A 23,023-nucleotide genomic window follows, 5' to 3' on the forward strand; every position below is an offset into this window, starting at 1 on the left:
AAGGCCAAATGGCCTCCTGAGGACAGGGGCCAGCTCATGCCACACTCTCCTGGGCACTGGGTAACACTCCTCCCACATCATCAGCTTGTCTGACTCCACGAGGCCGATTCCCTCCACAGGACAGTCCTTGGTACAGATGGCTAAGAACACGGCACCCGAGGCCTGGGTGGTTGGTCTAAGACGGCCCTGCAGCGCCCAGCTCACCTGGCAGTACCCGATCTTGGGGTTCCTGTGGGCATAGGCCGTCAGGACTCTCCTCAACGCTGCGATGCCCGTTTCGTTTTGGAAGGCGGGGTGCTCCGGCAAGGAACGGTGCAGGTCCCGCTCTATCTCCTCCGTCACCAGGCAACACTTTCCCATGGACTCCTCCACCAGGTTGCCATAGTAACCCGGATGCGCAGCAAGGTCCGTGACGGCATCTGGTGATTTACAAGTAACATTTCAATGTTAGGTGGCGGCCTGGATGGGAGGGGAGTCTGGGAGAGAATGGATACGCGTCTGTGTATGGCTGAGTCCCTTTGCTGTTCAACTGAAACTCTCACAACACTGTTAATCGGCTCTTCTCCAATATGGGGCTGATTTCTGGGAGAGAGTCCACACGCGGAGGGGCCAGTCCTGTCGGAGGACCTCAGTGGGGTCTCACTATCTAAGCAACACAAAATAGTTAAGACCACACATGACCAAAAGGAACTTCACTTCTGCTAAAAACAAAAAAGAAAGGAAAAATGAAGTAATATGGCTTTTCTAAGAATAACCTTACAGAGAGAGGGGGAGAAGAGCTCATGCTAAAAATAGCTTTATACTAATATACTTATAATCAGTTGTATTCCTCAGTTACAGATGTATGTATGTGGCCTATCTGCCGTAACGAGAGAAAGCCCGTGTGCACCAATGAAGACCCAGTGCAACCAAAAATAAAGTACAAATTAATTTTTAAAAAAGCTATGGAGCACATGTTCTGTGGAGCACACGAGGACACCCGTAAGGCTCCCAGAAGGGTCTCCGAGGAAGGTGGAGCCCTGGCCGCTATCCCCTCAGCACCACGAAAGGAGCAGCAGTCACACCCTGGACCGCAGGGCCCTCCCTTCCTGCTGGTCGGCCCCCGTTCCTTCACCGAGTGGCGCCACACGGCTCACAGAAGATGCCTCTGGAGACCTGGGCCCCAGGCTCAGCCCATCCACCGGCAAGCGTCAGATGAGAGATGCCCCAAAGCAGCAGAGGGAGAGTCCCAGATCCAGCAAAGCAGGAGGAAGATGCGGGCAGGCTCTGTGTGCATTCCCCGCAGCGGGGGCACAGGAGGAAGTGTCCCCAGAGGGAGTTATTGTAAAGCACACAAGTGAACGACTTTTGAAGACATTTTCAGGTCTCCAGACATCTAGACACTGCATGTCCAGGGGGTTCTGAATAGAATTCTGAGGACGATGAAGAGACTCATAAAATCACGGCTGAAGGGGAGGCAATCCCTCTGCCAGACCTCACGCTGACCAGGGACCCCAGAGCCCAGAGGTTGCTGCAGCCTGGCCCACAGTCCACACAGGAAGGTCCCAAGGTCCCAGCCAGGCATATCACAGGCCGAGAGGACCCGTCTGCATGCACACACACACACACACACACTCCCCACCCCCCCTCTCAGGTCAGGGCCTCTGTCCTGTGTCTGCTCCAGAAATAAAAGCTGGGCCTGGAGACCCCGGAAACCCTCACCTGAGAAAAGAAGCCAGAGTCTGCCGCGCAGGGACTCGGGGATCCCCATGGCCACCAGCTTCCGGATCTTCTCTGTGCGGAACATGCACACTGTTCTGCCGTACTCCGCAAAGTGGTCGTTCCAGAGGCTCACCTTGATCTGTTCCCTGGACTGGAAGCGGAAACACGCTCGGTGTATGAAGACTCACCGTCCACAGCCCGTCACAGAGGGTGCTCCCTCAGCTGAGAGAGGACCCACCTGCGCCAGGCAATTCGCTGGGCAGACACCTCTGAACGCCCAGCAGCATGCAGGATGTAAAGGTCACTAGCCTGTCAGGAATTCAGAGCCCCGTGGGAGACCTGACATGAATAAAATGCCATTTCCTTGGCAAAGTTGACAGTAAGAATGTGCTCATCTGAACTACTACGGGAACGCAAAGCCGATGGAGGGTGGGGCGGGGTGAGGATGGGGAAGCCTCTCAGGATGTCCACGCCAAACCAGTTTCTGAAACAGGTCAGCTCAGAGGGCAGAGGGGAGCCAGGGGCTCTCATAATTTGCCTGGAACTTCCTGACAGCCAGAGGAAAAATTGCCAACTGGAAAAAAAAATGACATCGTTCTCAGTAGCAGAGATGAGAAGGAGACGATGTCTCTAGGCAACTGGAAGTCTCTTCAAACTATGAATTTTGAAAATTCTTTAGAATTCCTAGCTGGCAGGAATGTTTCCGTGCCTTTTAAACAAGAAGTTTATGTATGCTTTTAATTATCTGTATTCTCCAGTCATGGGAGAGGTGCACACATATAGTCAATATTCTTATTTGTTGAAACAATGAGCATTCAGTGAGCATCTCTGAACAGCACATCAGAAGGCTGCACCCTGAATAAATAAAGCTAACAATCCGTGATACATGAGCCATTAAGCGGCTAAGGGGCAGATACCCTGTTCACAGCCACCCTGGTACTGGCGGTGCCCACACAGCGTGCCTCCTGCCAGGGCACCATCTCATAGCTCGGCTTCTAGTCTATTTACCACTCAAGCACTGCCCACAGAGTCTCCCTGCAGAGGAGAAAACAATCACAAGTGTATCCAAGGTATTTTTTGTTTAGTAAAACTAGAAAACAGCCAGGGGCCAAAAAAGAAGCGCTGTACCATGAGTCCCGCTGATGCCACTGCATAAAAGGAGCCAGACTTGTTCTGCACCTGGAGACCCCACAAGGAGAGCAGGGATAGATGCTCCCTGAAGGGCAGGTGGAAAGTCACTGCCCCCCAACGTCCCACCACATTCTCCACCCACCCGGAAGCGTGCAGGCCACTGGCATCTCTGCCCTCTTCCACTTTTTGCCAATGAGGTGCCCAGGGTTGCCCAGTAACCTGTGTCAGGCCCACCCCAGGAGGGGCCTGGAAGCCACGCCCCACCACCTCCATGTGTGAGGGTGGAGCCACGTCACTCACCAATCTTGAGTCCGGGCTCTGGCTGCCCGACTGCCTGAAAGCCTCGGGGTGCATCTGTGGGCTCGTTTCTTTCTCCCTTTCCTCGCTATTTTGCGAAGACACCATCTCAAGACCCCCAAACCTGTGGCTGCCACTGCACAAGCTTGTTGAATGAAACACGGGTGAGGTCTGCATGGGAAGGAAAAGAAAGAATGACAAAAAGAGAAAGTCCCTGCTTTAGTTACGGGGCAGTCTTTGTCTTTGGATGTGTGAGTATAATAAACATGCCTATCTGCCTGGGACTTACGAGAAAGGCAGTCTAACACTAGACCCAACGGAGCTGATCCTCAGGAAGGAGCGTGGTCCACGGGGCTTTCCCAGCACCGCTGCTCCCTGGCTCACAGAACATGGCCCCGCGCGGGGCCAGGAAGGAAACATCGCACCCTCAGCATCTAGAACTGAGGATGGGCGTCTGGAGAGAGCGGCTCTAGGGAACTGAGAGACTTCCTCTCCTTTCCTCCTGTCACTACTCAGATGAAAAGAGGTCCAGAAACAAGGAGGACGGGTGTGGAAGAATCAGGGACTAGGTGCAGCAGATCTGGATCTCCCGTGGCAGCTGTCCAGTCTTAAAGACAGTGAATCATCTCTTTGCGCAACTTACACCTGCCCCCAAATACTATAACATCATCCCCTCCAACCTCAGGGGGATGAGGGCACTGACCTCTCTAATAAAGAGGGTGTCCACTCACCTGTGTGTTGATTTCCCACCAAACCCTCCAACCACTGAGAAGATGGCCTGTTGATCCCTGACACCTGAGTGTACCCCATCAACCCCTCTAACCTGTGAGCCCCATTAGCCCCTCCAACCTGTAAGTGAGTCCCCTTCAACCCCCTCTAACCCTGCCATACCCACTCAGGACACCCAGCGCATTACAGATGGTATCAGATTGTCTGCTACCCAGGTCCAGCATCACTGACGTTTTTCTGGTACCCAAGTAGGTCATTGTTACATGCACTCCCCTTTGAAGACATCTGCCCTACAGGTGCTGGGGGAAAAAAGGGATTTTCCATTTACAGACTCCTGCTGTCTCCAGAGATCATACCAGCTCCTCATCCAGGGTGGTGTCATAGTGCACAGGGTGGTCGGCATGCACCAGCTTCAGTCTCGCCAGCAGACCCTCCACCAGGCTGTCACGATCTCTGAGCTCAATGAACTGGAAGGCCATCTTGCTCCGGATGCTGACGATGATGGGGTTTGGCAGCAGACTCGTGTCCTCCATTTTCTCGATGCTCACAACCTGTTGCAGACAGTCACAAGCACAGAGGCACAGCAAGAGAGAAGAGGGGCAGGAGTTCAATTGCAGATTCAGGAAACAGAGAGAGAAGGACAAACCCAATAACTGCAATAAGGAACCAGTACAAAGTTAGAAAGTATGGGATGTGGTGTATTTACAACAGCCCAAAGTGGGAGTAAGTCAAGTGCCCCTGGCTGGATTAACAGATGAGAACAAAACCAAAACATGGGTCTACACACAGTGGGACATTATTCAGTCTTAAAAGGGATGGATATTCTTTTTTTTTTTTTTTTGCCAAACCATGTTGCATACAAGATCTTAGTTCCCTGACCAGGGCTTGAACCTGTGTCCCCTGCATTGACAAGCAGATTCTTAACCACTGGACCCAGGAAGTCCCAGAAAGGATGGATATTCTGACAGGTGCTGCAATATGGATTCACCTTGAGGACGTTCTGCTAAGTGATACAGCCAGTCACAAAATGACAAATTTTGTAGGATTTCACTGATACAAGAGACCTACAGGGGTCAGGGCTTCCCAGGTACCTCAGTGGTAATGAATCCACCTGTCAATGCAGGAGACATAAGAGATGCAGATATGATCCCTAGGTCAGGAAGATTCCCTGGAGGAGGAAATGGCAACCTATTCCAGTATTCTTGGCTAGAGAATTCCATGGTCACAGGAACCTGGTGGGCTGTAGTCCATAGGGTCACAAAGAGTTGGACATGACTGAGCACAGAAGAGTCAGGATTCATAGAGGCAGAAAGGACAGTGGTGGATGCCTAGGGCTGAAGGAGGGGGATTTGGGGTGCTATTGTTTAATGGGGACAGGGTGTCAGTTTGGAAAGATGAAAAAATTCTGGTGATGGTTGCACAAAACGTGAATGTACTTAATACCACTGAACCACAACACTTAAAAATAGTTAAAATGGTATGTATGTATATGTTCAGTTCAGTTGCTCAGTCATGTCCGACTCTTTGTGACCCCATGGACTGCAGCATGCCAGGCCTCCCTGCCTATCACCAACTCCCAGAGATTATTCAAACTCATGTCCATTGAGTCGGTGATGCCATTCAACCATCTCATCCTCTGTCATCCCCTTCTCCTCCTGCCCCCAATCCCTCCCAGCATCAGGGTCTTTTCCAATGAGTCAACTCTTTGCATCAGGTGGCCAAAGTATTGGAGTTTCAGCTTCAGCATCAGTCCTTCCAATGAATATTCAGGACTGATTTCCTTTAGGATGGACTGGTTGGATCTCCTTGCAGTCCAAGGGACTCTAAAGAGTCTTCTCCAACACCACAGCTCAAAAGCATCAACTCTTCAGTGCTCAGCTTTCTTTATAGTCCAGCTCTCACATCCATACATAACCACTGGAAAAACCATAGTCCTGACTAGATGGACCTTTGTTGGCAAAGTAATGTCTCTGCTTTTTAATATGCTGTCTAGGTTGGTCATAACTTTTCTTCCAAGGAGCAAGCGTCTTCTAATTTCATGGCTGCAGTCACCATCTGCAGTGATTTGGGAGCCCCAAAAAATAAAGTCAGCCACTGTTTCCCCATCTATTTCCCATGAAGTGATGGGACCAGATGCCATGATCTTAGTTTTCTGAACTTTGAGCTTTAAGCCAACTTTTTCACTCTCCTCTTTCACCTTCATCCAGAGGCTCTTTAGTTCTTCTTTGCTTTCTGGCATAAGGGTGGTGTCATCTGCATATCTGAGGTTATTGATAACTCTCCCGGCAATCTTGATTCCAGCTTGTGCTTCATCCAGCCCAGCGTTTCTCATGATGTACTCTGCATATAAATTAAATAAACAGGGTGACAATATACAGCCTTGACGTACTCCTTTCCCAATCTGGAGCCAGTCCATCGTTTCTTATCCAGTTCTAACTGTTGCTTCCGGACCTGCATACAAATTTCTCAAGAGGCAGGTCAGGTGGTCTGGTATTCCTATCTCTTTAAGAATGGGAATATTCTTCCACATTTGTGGTGATCCATACAGTCAAAGGCTTTGGCATAGTCAATAAAGCAGAAATAGATGTTTTTCTGGAACTCTCTTGCTTTTTTGATGATCCAGCGGATGTTGGCCATTTGATCTCTGGTTCCTCTGCCTTTTCTAAGAACCAGCTTGAACATCTGGAAGTTCACGGTTCACACACTGTTGAAGCCTGGCTTAGAGAATTTTGAGCATTACTTTACTAGTGTGAGATGAGTGCAATTGTGCAGTAGTTTGAGCATTCTTTGGCATTGCTTTTCTTTGGGATTGGGATGAAAACTGACCTTTTCCAGTCCTGTGACCACTGCTGAGTTTTCCAAATTTGCTGGCATACTGAGTGCAGCACTTTCACAGTATCATCTTTTAGGATTTGAAATAGCTCAGCTGGAATTCCATCACCTCCACTAGCTTTGTTCATAGTGATGCTTCCTAAGGCCCACTTGACTTCACATTATATGTATATAATTTTAAAAAATAACTATATAAGGAATTCTTGCTCTGCTCTAAGGGCATTTGTAAAATGAAGTCATCTGCTGCAGAAAAATGGGAACCAATCACATGAATGAAAAAATTGAGTTTTTCTGAATACTGCTTAGTCTGTACATTATTATAACAGCAAGAGTTTGGAAGTCTTGATATTTGGCAGAGCTGTGGGTCCTGTCACTACAGACAGGCCCCAAAACCACAGGACTGAGCTCAACAGATCTCAAAGCAGACTCCACTTCCAAGAAGAGAACTCTGGAATTTTATAGCTGGAAAGTGACAGTTTTAGTTGCTCAGTCATGTTAGACTTTGCAACTCCACCGACTGTAGCTCATCAGGCTCCTCTGTCCATGGGATTCTTCGAGCAAGAATACTGGAGTAGGTAGCCATTCCCTTCTCCAGGGACGGTTCTGACTCAGGGATTGAACCCGTGTTTCTTGCACTGCAGGAGGATTCTTCATTTTTCTAAATTTTTACATAAAATTCTAGAAAGATATACAAATGAAGCAACTTGACATTTCTTTTCAAAAGGTCATTTTTTAATAGGTCACTTTTTTCTCTTCCCTCCTGGTGGGTGAAAGGGAGGACTCCTTCCTAAGGGCTTTTGGAAAAGCTTTCATTGCTAGGCATGAACATTTTATAAGAGCTTTATCAATAATGTGGAGGCCAGGGTGCCTGTTCTCACCATTCACACCCATGCAAATTTCAGGTTGCCAGGCAACAACAGAAAAAAGCAGGGGCCCCTGGTCAACTCAGGCCAAGCATCCCTCTAGACTCACCCATCCTCAGAGGCAGAGCCTTGCCCTGTGAGCATCCATCCCCTCCATCTCCCAGCAACCACGGCCCCCTTGGCCCCCCGCCCTCCGGGAGGACAACAGGTCTACCTCTCTGAGCGGGAGGATGACTTTGCAGCAGCCGGCCTCCTTGCTGGCAAAGCAGATGTAACTGTCGGAGGTGAACATCTGCCCGGCGGTGTGACAGCGGCTGAATGGGGTCCAGAGGGAACAGTCCAGGACGGTGTGCAGCTTCTCCCGCCTTGGCAGCCTGAAGAAGGCCCGGAAGAACTCATTCTGTGCCCTAGCTTCCAGGTCCCTGGCAAAGGAGAGGGAAGGGAGAGAGGCAGACATGGTGACTGAACTCACTGCTAAGTCGCTTCAGTCGTGTCCAACTCTGTTCGACCCCATAGACGGCAGCCCACAAGACTTCCCCGACCCTGGATTCTCCAGGCAAGAAGAACACTGCAGTGGGTTGCCATTTCCTTCTCCAATTCATGAAAGTGAAAAGTGAAAGTGAAGTCACTCAGTCGTGCCTGACTCTTAGCGACCTCATGGACTGCAGCCTACCAGGCTCCTCTGTCCATGGTAGATTAGAAATAAAAACACTTTTAAACCCCTGGCACAACCTGGTATAAAAGGGGATGCAGAAAGGTGCTAGGCCCCCAGTTCCTGCCCCTCTCCAGCCCCCTCCCTACCCCATGGCCAGCCTTTGGAGTGAGAAGCAAAGGCTGAACAAGTCACCTCTGCGAACACAGACCAGGGCAAGTCTGCCTTCCTGGTTTGAGTAACACCATGAATTACCACAAAGCAAATGTGTAAGAATCTAGTATGGACTCTCCTACTCTGTTGGTGGAAATGTAAATTGTTGCAGCCGCTATGGAGAACAGAGTGGAGGTTCCTTAAAAATATGCTGATGTTTGATAGAAACGAATACAATACTGTAAAGCAATTATCCTTCAATTAAAAATAACTATATTTTTTAAAAAACTAAAAATAGAGCTACCATATGACCCTGAAATCCCACTTCTGGGCATATAGCGGGAGGAAATGGTAACTCAAAAAGATACACATACCCATGTTCATTGCAGCCAGGACGTGGAAGCAACCTGAATGTCCATCCACAGTTGAAAGGATAAAGAAGATGTGGTATATATAATATATACAGCAGAATATTACTCATACGTTTAAAAAAAGAATGAAATAATGCCATGTGCAGCAACAGGGATGGACATACAGAGATTATCATATTAAATGAAGTAAGACAGAGAAAGACAAATACCATATCTATCACTGATTTGTGGGATGTAAAAAATTATACAAATGAATTATTTACAAAACAGACTCACAGGCTTAGAAAACACACTTATGGTTACCAAAGGGGAGAGGCAGGGTAGGGGTAAATTAGAAGTTCAGGATTAACATACACACACACTGCTATATGTAAAACAGGTAATCACAGGACCGACTGTATAGCACAAGGAACTCTTCTCAATACTCTGATAATCTACATGGAAGAAGAATCTTAAAAAGAATGGATATATGTATATGGGTAACTGAATCACTCTGCTGTGAGTCTTAGTGAACTCCGGGAGTTGGTGATGGACAGGGAGGCCTGGCGTGCTGTGATTCATGGGGTCGCAAAGAGTCGGACACGACTGAGCGACTGATCTGATCTGATCTGATACCTAAAACTAACTCAGCATTGTAAACCAACTATTGTGCTTGTGCTAACCACTTTGGTCATGTCCTACTCTCTGTGACCCCATGGACTGCAGCCCACCAGGCTCCTCTGTCCATGGGATTCTCCAGGCAAGAAGACTGGAGTGGGTTGCTATGCCTTCCTCCAGGGGATCTTCCTGACCCAGGGATCAAACCCATGTCTCTTATCTCCTGACTGGGCAGGCTTGTTCTTTACCGCTGAGCCACCAGGGAAGTATCTAATATAAAATCAAAATTAAAAAAAAAAAAAAAAAAAAGATCTAGAGAGAGAACCATAAAGTGCCAGTGAAAAGCAGAAGCTGGCTGCCCAAGGAGCCTGCACACAGTTACTGGCTTCAGGGGCCCCAAGGCTCTCTCCTGAGATGAATTGTGTGAGGTCCCCCTAAAACAGTGGGCTATCCTCATCTCACCCCATCCTTTACATCTTCAGAATTGATATTTCCTGGTTGAAGTGTCAGGGCCAATCAATCTGTTCCTCATTCCCGCCCTCTGGGAAGCCCCCTCCCAGGCCTTGCCCCGCTGGCCCCCTGGATCCCGCACCTGCATCGGGAGGGTCAGGCTTTCCTCTGGAGAGTCCTGTCAGCCCCATCCCCTCCTCCCTGCTCCCCTAGGATGTCCGGGCTCCCTCTGCTCTGTGCCTCAAAGTCCCAGGGGAGCACCCGAGCAGCAATCATGACTAACCCGTAATCCGACCCTAAGGACACCTTTCAAAGCCAGTATCTGGGACCGGAAGTAAAGCTACATCAACAAAAGGGGGAGGAGCATTCCAGCCCCACACTGTGCCCTGAGCAAGAAGAGCCTGTTTTCCTCAAGTTCAACCTGGGCTGTCCTGGCAGGATGTCAAGTTGACTGAGTCATTACCTGTTTATGTCCACAAGCTGACGTCTCCAGGACAGAGAGCTGCAAGTGAGGACCTGCCAGGAGCCGGCGTGCACGACATGCCTTTCACTTTTGGAGGAAGTCGCTCAAGTGCAGTGACCGGCAAAATACGCCATGTACCAAGACCCTGACATTCACCTTGGGGCCCCAGACACCCGAGGGCCAGGCAAACCCACCACTGGCCATCGCTGGGGTCCTCTGTGCCCTTTCTCTCCTCTCCTTTCTACAAGCTTCCAGAACTTGGGGGTGGGGCCGACAGTCTGGTAGAATTCACCTGCTTCTGGAAGATTCTCAACACAGATGAGTTTTGTTCCAAAATAGATGACGTTTCCCAAAGGGTCCTAAGTGCCACAGGTCTTCCATTTTTCTTTCCTTTGCTCATTTCTACCCCAAATTAAAAATGCCACCCCTGGAAGCACAGTCACACACCAGGAACTGTGTGAAGAATCACCTGCGACCCCAAGCCCGTGGACAGACCAGAGCACTTCAGCTATGAGCTGGCCTCCCCTGGCTGTGTGCAAACGTGGTGAAAGACGCCAAGGCTCTCCTTGGTGGTTCCCATGAGTGCTTTTCTTTCTGTTCACATTTACTGATTTGGCTGCACCAGGTCTTGGCTGCATCATGCAGGATCTTCAATCTTCACTGCAGCAGGCAGGATCTTTGGCTGAGGCGTGGGACTCTTAGTTGCGGTATGTGGGATCTAGTTCCCTGATCAGGGACTGAACCCAGGCCCCCGGCATGGGCAGCACAGTCTTAGCCACTGGACCACCAGGGAAACCCTCCATGAGCTCTTGAGCAATGCATACAACAGGGATTGGCTTTCTTCATTTTTAACAGATCTTTGTAAGCTGGACTAAAAACACTCAGGTATCAAATTATATAGAGACAACTAAAGAAATACAGGAGAGAGACGATACGGGAGAGAGACGACCCTCTGTACTGGGTTGTCTTCTGGGCCCTGAGACGGAGCAGACACAGTGATGGGAAGCCTGGGGCCAGAGGTACACAGAGGAGCTAGGGGCTGGGAGTCAGAAGACCAAAGGGTCCCCTTTCATAAGAGGGGTGAGCAGCATCCAGCCTCCACAAAGGACCCTCAGATTATCAGAAATGACACAACACCAAGTGAAATTCAGTGGGACTTTACCCGAAACTCCACTTTTGTTTTCAAAAGCGATCAATTTACAACATATACATGGCAGGAAGGGTCTTTGAATCCTTTCTGAACACATGGAAACTCTGAGACACTGCTGCCATTCAGACACCACTAATTAAAAAGACACACACTCCCCTAAATGCCCTCAATGTTCAAAGAAGACAGCAGACACTGCAGCCGGCCGGCTCCTCTGTCCATGAGTTCTCCAGGCAGGATACTGGAGCGGATAGCCATTCCCTTCTCCAGCGGATCTTCCTGACCCAGGGATCAAACCTGTGTCTCCTGCGTTGGCAGGCAGAATCTTTACCACTGAGGCATCAGGGAAACCCTTAAGGAATAATAGCAGTGTTAAAAATAGATGAATGTTTTTAAGAAACTTTTAATGAGGAGTGGCTCCTAAAACAATTAAACTAGAATTACAATATGATCCAATAATTCTACTGGTGGGCGCGTGTCCAAAAGAACTGAATGCAGAGTCTTAAAGAGGTATTTGCACACCCATATTCACAGCAACGTTATTCAGAACAGCCAAAGGGAGAAGGAACTCAGTATCCACTTAGTAAGCAAAACGCAGTATATACGTACAATGGAGTGTTGTTATTCAGTCTTAAAAAGGAAGGAGATTCTGACAATCTACAGGGTGGATGAACCTTGAGGACATTAGGAAAAGTAAAGTAAAACAGTCTCTCACACACACACACCACAAACAAATTCTTCAGGATTTCACTAGAGGAGGCAGATGACAGAGACAGAAAGTAGAAGGGTGGGTGCCAGGGACTTGGGGATGGGTGGGGAGCCAGTGTTTAACGTGGACAGAGTTCGATTTTGAAAGATGAGTTCTCTAAAGATGAATGGTGGTGATAATTACACAGCAACATGAATGTACTTACTAATAATACCACGAACCATAGGCTTAAAAATGATTAAGATGATCACTAATGATTAGGAAAATGCAAGTCAAAACCACAACGTGGTATCAGCGGGCACAGGTCATAAGAGTTGTCATCAAAAAGAACACAAATAATAATAAATGTTGGTGAGGATGTGAAGAAAAAAAAAAAAAGGGAAACCTTTACACTGTTGGTGGGAATGGAAATTGGTGCAGACACTATGGGGAAGAGTATGGCAGTTCCTCAGAAAACTAAAACACCATATGACCGAGTAAGTCCACTAAGATCACGGCTTCTGGTCCCAGCACTTCATGGCAAAAAGATGCGGAGAAAATAGAAAAGTGACAGCCTTTATTTTCTTGGGCTCCAAAATCATTGTGGATGATGACTACAGCCAAGAAATTAAGGTATTTGCTTCTTGGAAGAAAAGTTGTGACAAACCTAGACAGCATATTAAAAAGCAAATATTACTTTGCCAACAAAGGTCCGTCTAGTCAAGGCTATGGTTTTTCCAGTGGTCATGTATGGATGTGAGAGTTGGACTGTGAAGAAGGCTGAGCGTCCAAGAATTGATGCTTTTGAACTGTGGTGTTGGAGAAGATCCTTGAGAGTCCCCTGGACAGCAAGGAGATCAAACCGATCAATCCTAAAGGAAATGAAGCTTGAATACTCATTGGAGGGATTGAAGCTGAAGCTGAAGCTCCAGTGCTTTAGCCATTTGATGTGAAGAGCCAACTCACTGGAAAAGACCCTGATGCTAGGAAAGATTGAGGGCATGAGGAAAAGGGGATGACAGAGGATGACATGGTTGGATGGCATCACCAACTCAATGGACATGAGTTTGAGCAAACTCTGGGAGATAGTAAGGGACAGGGAAGCCTGGCATGGGGTCACAAAGAGTCGGAAATGACCTAGAGACTGAACAACAATTCCACTCCTGGATATGTATCCCCCCAAAAATAGAAGCAGTAATTTGAAAAGATACATGCTCTCCAATGTTCAGAGCAGTGCTATTTACAATTTCCAAGCCATGGAAACAGCCTAGGTGTCCACCAGCAGATGAGCAGATAAAGATGTGGTTTGTACACAATGGAATATTACTCAGCCATCTAAAAAGAGTGAAATTTTCCCATTTAGCAACACAGATGGGATGGACTTGGAGGGCTAAGTGAAGTAAGTCAGACAGAGAAAGGCAAATACCGTATGACACCGTTTATACATAGAACCCAAAATACAACAAACTAGTGAATAAAACAAAAAAAAGCAGACTGAGAGAGAACAAACTAGCAGTTACTAGTGGAGAGAGAAGAGAGGGAGAGACAACACAGGAGTAAGGCATTTGAAAAACGATTATTGTGGGATAATATAAAATCATACTGGGGACTTCTCTGGTCTCCAGCAGTTAAGACTCCATGCTTCCCTGCCTAGATGTCCATCGACACATCAGTGTATAGAGAAGTTGTGGTACATGTATACAATGGAATATTGCTCAGCCATAAAAAGGAACACATGTGAGTCAGTTCTCGTGAGGTAGATGAACCTAGAGCTTGTTATACCGAGTGAAGTAAGTTAGAAAGAGAAAAACAAATATCATATATTAACACATATATATGGAATCTAGAAAACAGGTTCTGACGGACCTGTTTGCAGGGCAGGGGGAGAGACGCGGACTTAGAGAACAGATCTGTAAACACACAGGGTAGAGGGGCGGCGGGACGGACTGAGAGAGTGGCGCTGACACACACCACCATGCGTGAATGGACAGCTCGTGGGCAGTCGCTGTACAGCACGAGAGCTCAACCGCTGCTGTGCGACAGCCACGGGGTGGGAGGGAGGCTCAGGAGGGAGAGGACATACGGATACTTACAGCTGATTCACATTATTGGATGGCAGAAACCAACAACACTGTTAAGCAATTATCCTCTAATTAACAATAAAAAATTTTTAAAAAGACTCCAGGATTCCGATGCATGGGCTTCCGTGGTAGCTCAGAGGTTAAAGAGTCTGCCTCCAGTGTGGGAGAACCGGGTTCGATCCCTGGGTTGGGAAGATCCCCTGAAGAAAGAAATGGCAACCCACTCCAGCACTCTTGCCTGGAGAATCCCATGGACGGAGGAGCCTGGTAGGCTACAGTCTACGGGGTCGCAAAGAGTTGGACACGGCTGAGCGACTTCACTTTCTTTCTTTCCAATGCATGGGGCATGTGGGTTTGATCCCTGGTGGGGAAGCTAAGATCCTTACAGTGTGGCCAAAACATAAAAACTAAAATTAAAAAATCATGTGTGTGAAACTTTTAAAAACTGTAAAACACAGTAGAATTTAAAGACTTTCATTCATTTTCAAAAAAGTTTCAAAAAATAAAATAAAAATGGTTAAGATGACAAAATCTGTATTATGTGTCAAGCACTAAAATGGTGTGTGTGTTCAGTCATGTCCGATGATTCTTTGTGACCCCATGAAGTGTAGCCCATGAGGCTCCTCCGTCCATGGAATTCTCCAGGCAAGAATATTAGAGTGGGCTGTCATTTCCTCCTCCAGGGGATCTTCCCAACCCAGGGATCAAACTTATATCTCTTGGGTTTTCTGCATTACTACTAGCACCAGCTGGGAAGCTATGTGATGTGTATTTTACCAAAATAAAAATAAATTTTTTTAATGATGAGCAGCATTCAGAAAACAGTGGTGACTCTGTAACTACATCAAAAACATCCAGCCAGGGCAGCACTTCCTGGGAAACTTGCTTTTCAAAGGATCACAAACGTGAACTCTTACAAAGGCATCAGCTCTACGGTTACCCAGTTAGAACCATGAAGGCAGAAATCAGAATCAAGTTCAAACATCACAGTTTGAATCTTGAATAATAAAGTCAAACTTCTTTAAAGTGGCAACTACCTCAGAAGTCCTCATGTCCAGGATCTATTGGGAGCCAACAAATAACAGAGAATGTCAATTACACTCTTAGTAAGGCACCTTTCTTTTCATACTGTTCATGGGGTTCTCACAGCAAGAATACTGGAGTGGTTTGCCATTCCCTCCACCGGTGGACCACGTTTTGTCAGAACTCTCCACAGTGACCTGTCCGTCTTGGGTGGCCCTGCACATCAAGGCTCCATAGCTCCACTGACTTATGCAAGGGCCTTCATCATGACAAGACTGTGATCCATGAAGGGGATCAACTTTCTTAAGACAAATTAGGACCAAAAACATCCAGCGGTTCTGAAAGCATCTTCTATAAAGTAATAGGAAAGAAAAACAAAATATTTTTTAATGTGCACTAATAAAGTTCCAGGCTGAATAGAATTCTATCATGAGGTTACCCGTATTGCATTTCCTGGAATTTTTTTTTTTTTGCTGTGTCACATGGCTTGCAGCTTAGTTCCCCAATCAGAGCTCAAACCCAGGATCACGGCAGTGAGAGCTAGGAGTCTTAGCTATGGTACCACCAGGGAAGTTCCTGGAAGTATTTTTTTATGAAAATCAATTTCGAAATAATATCTGAAAAGAAGGAGAAATTGGATGCAGGAATCAAAGCCTACTGCATAAAGGAAATGAAAAACCATTACTGCCAATCACACGGGAAAAACACGGATTATGTCACGAGGGAAATTTCAATCTAACGCAATGAAGCTAACAAAGCACACGTCCAGGGAGGTGGTGCCTGGGCCGTAAGCCCCCGAGGGGTGAGGGAAACCTCCTACCTCTTGGTGATCTGGCTGGGCTCCTGCAGACCCGGGTCCAGGTCGAAGCCCTCATTGTCCAGCAGCCTCCGCAGCGTCACGTCGGCCAGCTGCTCCATGATCTTGAACACCTCGTCCAGGTTTAGAAACATGGAGAAGTCCCGCTCCTTGTTCTGGGTGGTGATGCGTATGGTATCCGTCAGAAAGACATTGGATGTCCTCTCCAACCTCTGGACGTCAACCCAAGGGATGACAAGTTTAACTAGAAGAGAAAAACAGCAAACACAGATTTTACCCTCAAATGTAACCCAAATTTGAATGTATTGGTGCAAAGCTTTTCCTGCAGCGGAAATGCAAATACTTTTTAAGCCAGAGCAGGAAAGAGGAAGCGCAGAACTGCTTGGCAGCTGCTTTGTTAGAACCCAACTCATGTTCTAATCATTTTCTTCAAGATTTAAGCCAAGCTGCTGGCTACTGCACGTGTACAAGGAACATCGTTCTGACATACTGAGTAAATAACAGAGAAACTTTCCCCCAAATAGTTAAACTGAAGTATTTGCAAAATATGCAGACGTTTCTTGATCCAAATAAATTCTGGTTTCAATAGCTGCATTCATGACGTAAGCTATGAAAAAAATGGGAGGGCAAGAGAGGACTTGTGATCTGGTTTGGAGGAAGCGGCCCAACATTTAGACTGTGTCAGGTGACAGCTGTCCAAATCTTAGAAAACAGGGTACAAGTGCTCTTCATGGAACTCTCCTTAAAGTAATACAGTGCTAACAGCGCAGTTCACAAGCGCCCTGTTCTCAGAAATGTCTCCAGTGCCGTGGCCGTCAGGCTCAGTGGCTGACGCGGAACAAATGGGGCGGGACATACATAACAACTTAAAATAATCGATGTTATCAAACATTAGGAACCATTTCTTTTTTCCAAGTTTCATTGACTTAACAAAATCAGGTTTAGTGATGATGATTGATAACTGTTGGAAAATAATTCATTTTCTTTTTCAAATTAAAAAAGGGGACAATGAACTGTTTTCATTTCTCTCCATTTATCTTGCAATAAATGGCCAAAGAAGCTGAAGTTTATCAGTGTGATGAAGACCTAGAAAACCTCCTAGAACTAACATCAAAAAAAGATGTTCTATTCATCACTGGGGATTGGAATGCAAAAGTTAAGAGATATCTGGCAACAGGCAAGTTATAAGCCTTGGAGAACAAAATGAAGCAAAGTTAGCAAAGGCTAACTGACTTCTGCTAAGAGAATGCATTGGTCATAGCAAATATCCTTTTTCAACAACACAGGAGATGACTTTATACATGGACATCACCAAATGGCCAATATTGAAATCAAATTGATTACATTCTTTGTAGCCGAAGATGGAGAAGCTGTATACAGTCAGCAAAAATAAGACCTGGAGCTGACTGTGGTTCAGATCATCAGCGTCTCATAGCAAAATTCAGTCTTAAGCTAAAGAAAGTGTGGAAAATCTTTAGGCCAGCCAGGTACATCTTAAATCAAGTCTCCTATGAATATGCAGTGGAGGTAACGAATAGATTCAAGAGATTAGGACTTGTAACCAGTGTGCCTGAAGAACTTCGGATGGAGCTCCGTTATTGTACAGGAGGCAGAGAACAAAACCATCCCAAAGAAAAAGAAAAGCAAGAAGGCAAAGTGGTTATCTGAGGAGGCCTTACAAATAGCTAAAGAAAGAAGAGAAGCGAAAAGCAAGGGAGAGAGGGAAAGGTATATCCAACTAAACGCAGATTTCCAAAGAAAAGCACGAGAGACAAGACAAGCCTTCTTCAATGAACAGTGCATAAAACTACAGGAAAACAGAAGGGGAAAGACCAGAGATCTCTTCAGGAAAACTGGAGATATCAAGGGAACATTTTGCCCAAAGATGGGCCCAAAAAAGGAAATAAATGGTAGAGACCTAGTAGATGCTGAAGAGTTCAAGAAAAGATGGAAAGAATGCACAGAAGAAAGATCCAGATGAACAAGATGACTAAGATGGTGTGGTAAGCCACCCAGAGCAAGCCATTCTGGAAAGCGAAGTCAAGTGGCCCTTAGGAGACAAAGCTGTTACTAAAGCCAGTGGATGTGACAGAATTCCAGTACAACTATCCAAAACCCTAAAGGATGATGCCATCAAGGTGCTGCATTCAATATGTCAGCATATCTGGAAGACCCGGCAGTGGCCACAGGACTGGAAAAGGTCAATCCTCATCCCAATTCCAAAGAAGGGTATTACTAAAGAATGTGCTAACCATCAGACAACTACACTTATCTCCCATGCTAGTAAGGTCATGCTTGAAATCTTGCACGCTAGGCTTCAGCATTATGTGAACCAAGATCTTCCAGATGTTCAAGCTGAATTTAGAAAAGGAAGAGGAAACAGAGATCAAATTGCCAACACTCAATGGATCATAGAGAAAGCTAAGGAATTTCAAAAACCATCTAGTTCTGTTTCATTGACTACGCCAAAGCCTTTGACTGTGTGGATCATAATAAACTATGGAAAGCTCTCAAAGAGATGGGAATACTAGACCGTCTTATCTGTCTCTTGAGAAACCCGTATGCAGGTCAAGAAGCAACAGTTAGAACCCTGTATGGAACATCTGATTGGTTCAAGATTAAGAAAAGAGCATGACAGGGCTGTCTGCTGTCACCCTGTTTAACCTATACGCTGAGCATATCACGAGAAATGTCAGGCTGGATGAGTTACAAGCCAGAATCAAGATAGGTGGGAGAAACATCAACAACCTCAGATATGAAGATGATACCTAATGGCAGAAAAGTGAAGAGGAACTAAAGAGCCTCTTGAAGAGGGTGAAGGAGGAGAGTGAAAGAGCCTGCTTAAAACTAAATATTAAAAAACTAAGATCATGGCATCCAGCCCCATCACTTCATGGCAAACAGAGAAGGAAAGGTGGAAGTAGTGACAGATCTCCTCTTCCTGGGATCTAAAATCACTGCAGATGGTGACTACAGCCATGAAGTCAGAAGACATTTGCTTCTTGGCAGGAAAGCTATGACCAACCTAGATAGTGTGTTGAAAAGCAGAGATATTACTCTGCCGACAAAGGTCCATACAGTCAAGGTTATGGTCTTCCCAGTCATGTTTGGTTGTGAGAGCTGGACCGTAAAGAAGGCAGAGCACCAAAGAATTGATGCCTTCAAACTATGGTGCTGGAGAAGACTCCTGAGAGTCCCTTGGACAGCAAGGAGATCAAACCAGTCAATCTCAAGGAGATCAAACCAGCCAAACCACTGGAAGGACTGATGCTGAAGTTGAAACTCCAGTATTTCGGTCATCTGATGCAAACAGCTGAGCTTTTCATTGGAAAAGCTTTTTTACTGGATTCGGAGAAGGCAATGGCAACCCACTCCAGTACTCTTGCCTAGGAAATCCCATGGATGGGGAAGCCTGGTAGGCTGCAGTCCATGGGGTCGCTAAGAGCAGGACACGACTGAGCAACCGAAGTCCCTCATGCTGGGTAAGACTGAAGACGGGAGAGGAAGGCATCAGACGATGAGATGGCTGGATGGCGTCACCGATGCAATGGACATGAACTCTGACAAACTTTGGGAGATGGTGAGGGTCAGAGAGACCTGGTGTGCTGCAGTCCATGCGGTCTCAGAGTCAGACACACCTGGGCAGCAGAACAGCAATCTCGCAAACTGTTTTCAGTGCTTTGATCATTTAAAAGGCCACGTTTCTACATCAGGTCTGAGAATAAGCTTCTTAAGACCCTTACATTTGCTTTTATAGTGTCTTTTTTCACACACACACACCCCATCTACACTTGCAGCTTTCTCTCATTAAGCAACCACCTTGGGAAGAGCCCTGCACTTAAGAAGCTCATTCAAGTAGGAAAAAACAGACCACTGACTTGACAGGACCCAAAATAGAGACACGCGTGCAGGACAAGTTACAAAAGAAGAAGCGAAGGCTTCCGAGAGATGAGAAAACCTGAACTGAATTTTGAAGGATGAACAAGAGTTCCCAAACAGGCTTAAGAATGGGGAAGGCAAGGAGAAAGAAGGTGTTTACTTTTGAGAAGAATTTCAGAAACCAGAAAACCCAGAATGGCAAGGGTTAGGTGGGAGCTATTCCAAGGGTGGGGAAGGCTGTGCACACAGGGGTCGTATACTGGTGTCAGAGCCCAGGGGGGCAGCACAGGAAAGGCCAGGGGTGACCCTCTGCAGGACACAGGCCACAGCAGAGTACAGAGGAGCCCTGCCTACTGGCTCCACGTGAAGTAAAAACAAATGCAGGAAGGAAAAATATACATCTGTATAAATACAAACACAGCATATACACCACCCTGCGTGGGCACTTGAGACAACACTTGTTCCAGAAGAAGTTTCAATGGTCATGACTTCGAACATTTCAATATACCATTGATTCTGTGGCTTCCCTTTCTTACCTCGGAATCCTGTTGCCCACGACGATGACTGTGGGTAGAAAAATGTGCGAGAAGTCAACTCTTGCCTGGATCTCAGGGGATCCAGGGTGAGGAACCCCTTTCTACAAATACCTGCTATGCTCACACCTCAGAATTGTTTAAATGGCTCCCTGGATTCAGAAGTACAGCTTGTTCTATTCCTTTAGAACTCCTGTGCCCTCGGTTACACTGTTTTCAAAGTAGCAAAAACTCTTCAGAAGGTGCGTGAAGGGAGCTACAAAGAAAGGCTCCTTAAGGCAGGAGAAGAAATGAATTCTCATAAAATCAAACCCCTGTAGATTGCAACTGACACATACAAGACAGTAAAGCATCTGCCTACAATGCGGAAGACCCGGATTCAGTCCCTGGGTTGGGAAGATCTCCTGGAGAAGGAAATGGCAACCCACTCCAGTATTCTTGCCTGGAGAATCCCATGAACAGAGGAGCCTGGCGGGCTACAGTCCATGGGGTCGCAAAGAGTTGGACACGACTGAGTGACTTCACTTTCATGTATAAAATAGATAACTAATAAGGACTTACTGTATAGCACAGGGAACTCAATTCTCTGAAATGGCCCATACAGGAAAGGATCTAAAAAAGGAGTGGATAGGGACTGCCTGGTGGTCCAATGGCTAAGGATCTGTGCTCCCAATGCAGGGCCTGCAGTTCAGTCCCTGGTCAGGGAACTAGATCCCACGTGCCACAACTCAGAGTTTGCATGTCACAGCTAAAATATCTCAGGGCAGCCAGAGACATAAACATTTAAAAAATAAAGAACAGTGGATATATGTATATATTTCAGAAACTTCCTCAGACAACCTTAGATATGCAGATGATACCATCCTAATAGCAGAAAGCGAAGAGGAACTAAACATCCTCTTGAAGAAGGTGAAAGAGGAGCGTGAAAATGCTGGCTTAAAGTTCAACATTCAAAAACTAAGATCATGGCATCTGGTCCCATCACTTCATGGCAAATAGATGGGGAAACAATGGAAACAGTGGCAGATTTTCTTTTCTTGGGCTCTGAAATCACTGCAGATGTTAACTGTAGCCATGAAATTAAAAGATGCTTGCTCCTTGGAAGAAAAGCTATGACAAACCTAGATAGTGTATTAAAAAGCAGAGACATCACTTCGCTGACAAAGGTCCATATAGTCAAAGCTGTGGTTTTTCCAGTAGTCACGTATGGATATGAGAGTTGGACCATAAAGAAAGCTGAGAGCCTAAGAATTGATGCTTTTGAATTGTGGTGCTGGAGAAGACTCTTGAGAGTTCCTTCGGCAGCAAGGAGATCAAGGAGATCAAATCCTAAAGGAAATCAACCAGGAATATTCATTGGAAGGACTGATGCTAAAGTTCCAATACTTTGGCCACCTGATGCAAAGAGCTGACTCACTGGAAAAGACCCTGATGGTGGGAAAGACTGAAGGCAGGAGGAGAAGGGGGTGTAAGAGGATGAGGTGGTTGGATGGCATCATCTACACGATGCACATGAGTTTGAGCAAACTCTGGGAGACAGTGAAGGACAGGGAAGCCTGACGTGCTGCAGTCCATGGGGTCGCAAAGAGTTGGACACAACATCAACTAAACAGCAAAGTGTGTATGTATAACTGATTCACTTTCCTGTAGAATAAACACTAACACAACATGGTAAATTAACTATACTCCAATAAAAATTAAAAAAATAAAATCAAACCTCCTAGTGGTACTCACATATATAATACAATATGATTGTCTGCACAGGGCATCTGGAAATTAACCACATGCCACCTGTTACGTCTCGACCACTTATTTAAATCTTTTGCTGCCTAACTCCTCAGGCAATGACTGGTCTCGGGACCAGCGCTGAGCATCCCAGGAGCCAGCTCCATCCGGAAGGGACCCACTCGCCCCTCACTTACGCTCCTTGCCCAAGAAGAAGGAATAGAAGCAGAGGTGGTTGATGCTCAGGTACAGCCAGCCTTGGCGGGGCACCCGGCCCTTCCAGCAGCAGCATGAGTAATATGTGATCAGCTTCTCAGCTTCCGGGAAGTTGAACCTGGCCTCGAACTTCACCAAGGCCTCTCGGAATTTCTCAGGCTCCTCCTCCTGCTCGGCCAGCCTGCTGCTCGTCTCCTCGGCAATCAGAGCCTGATATACAGACAGAGAAGGGTCCCCAGGTCAGGAAAAGAGCAAGGACAGTCGAGCATGGGCATCCGGGGAGCCAGCCCCACTCAGACAGACCCTTAGGATGGGTGAGGATCCAGTCCACCCTCCAGAAACATGCCCAGAGGGGAGGAAGCAAGCTGGGGGAATCCTCAGACCAGTCTCTCTCTTGGCCATTCACCAGCGAGGCTTTGGGTGAATCCCCAACTTCTAAGCCCCAGTTCTCAAATGGGTTACTACCTTATCATCCCCCCTGCTCCTCCCTCCAGAGATAGGAGGTCAAATGATGGTCTTGGGGGTTATGGACTCAATGCATCAACTTTGAAGCATCATCCACGCCAGGGTTTAAAAGTTAGTCCTTTTATACAAAAGAACATCTCTATGAAACAGACTCATGGACACAGAGAACAGACCTGTGGTTACCAAGGGGAATGCGGGGAGGGATGGATT

At 46.7% G+C, this 23,023-nt stretch overlaps 1 protein-coding gene across 3 annotated transcripts in view; it reads right to left on the bottom strand.

Annotated features, from left to right (window-relative positions):
• Positions 1-23,023, bottom strand: part of TBC1D8 (TBC1 domain family, member 8 (with GRAM domain)) — a 91,650-nt gene that overhangs the window by 34,771 nt on the left and 33,856 nt on the right. For all 3 annotated transcript variants that reach the window (XM_010829650.1, XM_010829649.1, XM_010829651.1), the window contains exons 3-9: positions 22,330-22,558; positions 15,999-16,239; positions 7,768-7,975; positions 4,215-4,409; positions 3,133-3,300; positions 1,702-1,852; positions 205-419 (exon numbers count right to left, since the gene is read on the bottom strand). In XM_010829650.1, the coding sequence (XP_010827952.1) occupies positions 205-419; positions 1,702-1,852; positions 3,133-3,300; positions 4,215-4,409; positions 7,768-7,975; positions 15,999-16,239; positions 22,330-22,558 (1,407 nt within the window). The remainder of the gene's footprint in view (positions 1-204; positions 420-1,701; positions 1,853-3,132; positions 3,301-4,214; positions 4,410-7,767; positions 7,976-15,998; positions 16,240-22,329; positions 22,559-23,023) is intronic.

This window comes from Bison bison, unplaced genomic scaffold, assembly GCF_000754665.1.
Source record: "Bison bison bison isolate TAMUID 2011002044 unplaced genomic scaffold, Bison_UMD1.0 scf7180017864508, whole genome shotgun sequence".
Classification (NCBI taxonomy): domain Eukaryota; kingdom Metazoa; phylum Chordata; class Mammalia; order Artiodactyla; family Bovidae; genus Bison; species Bison bison.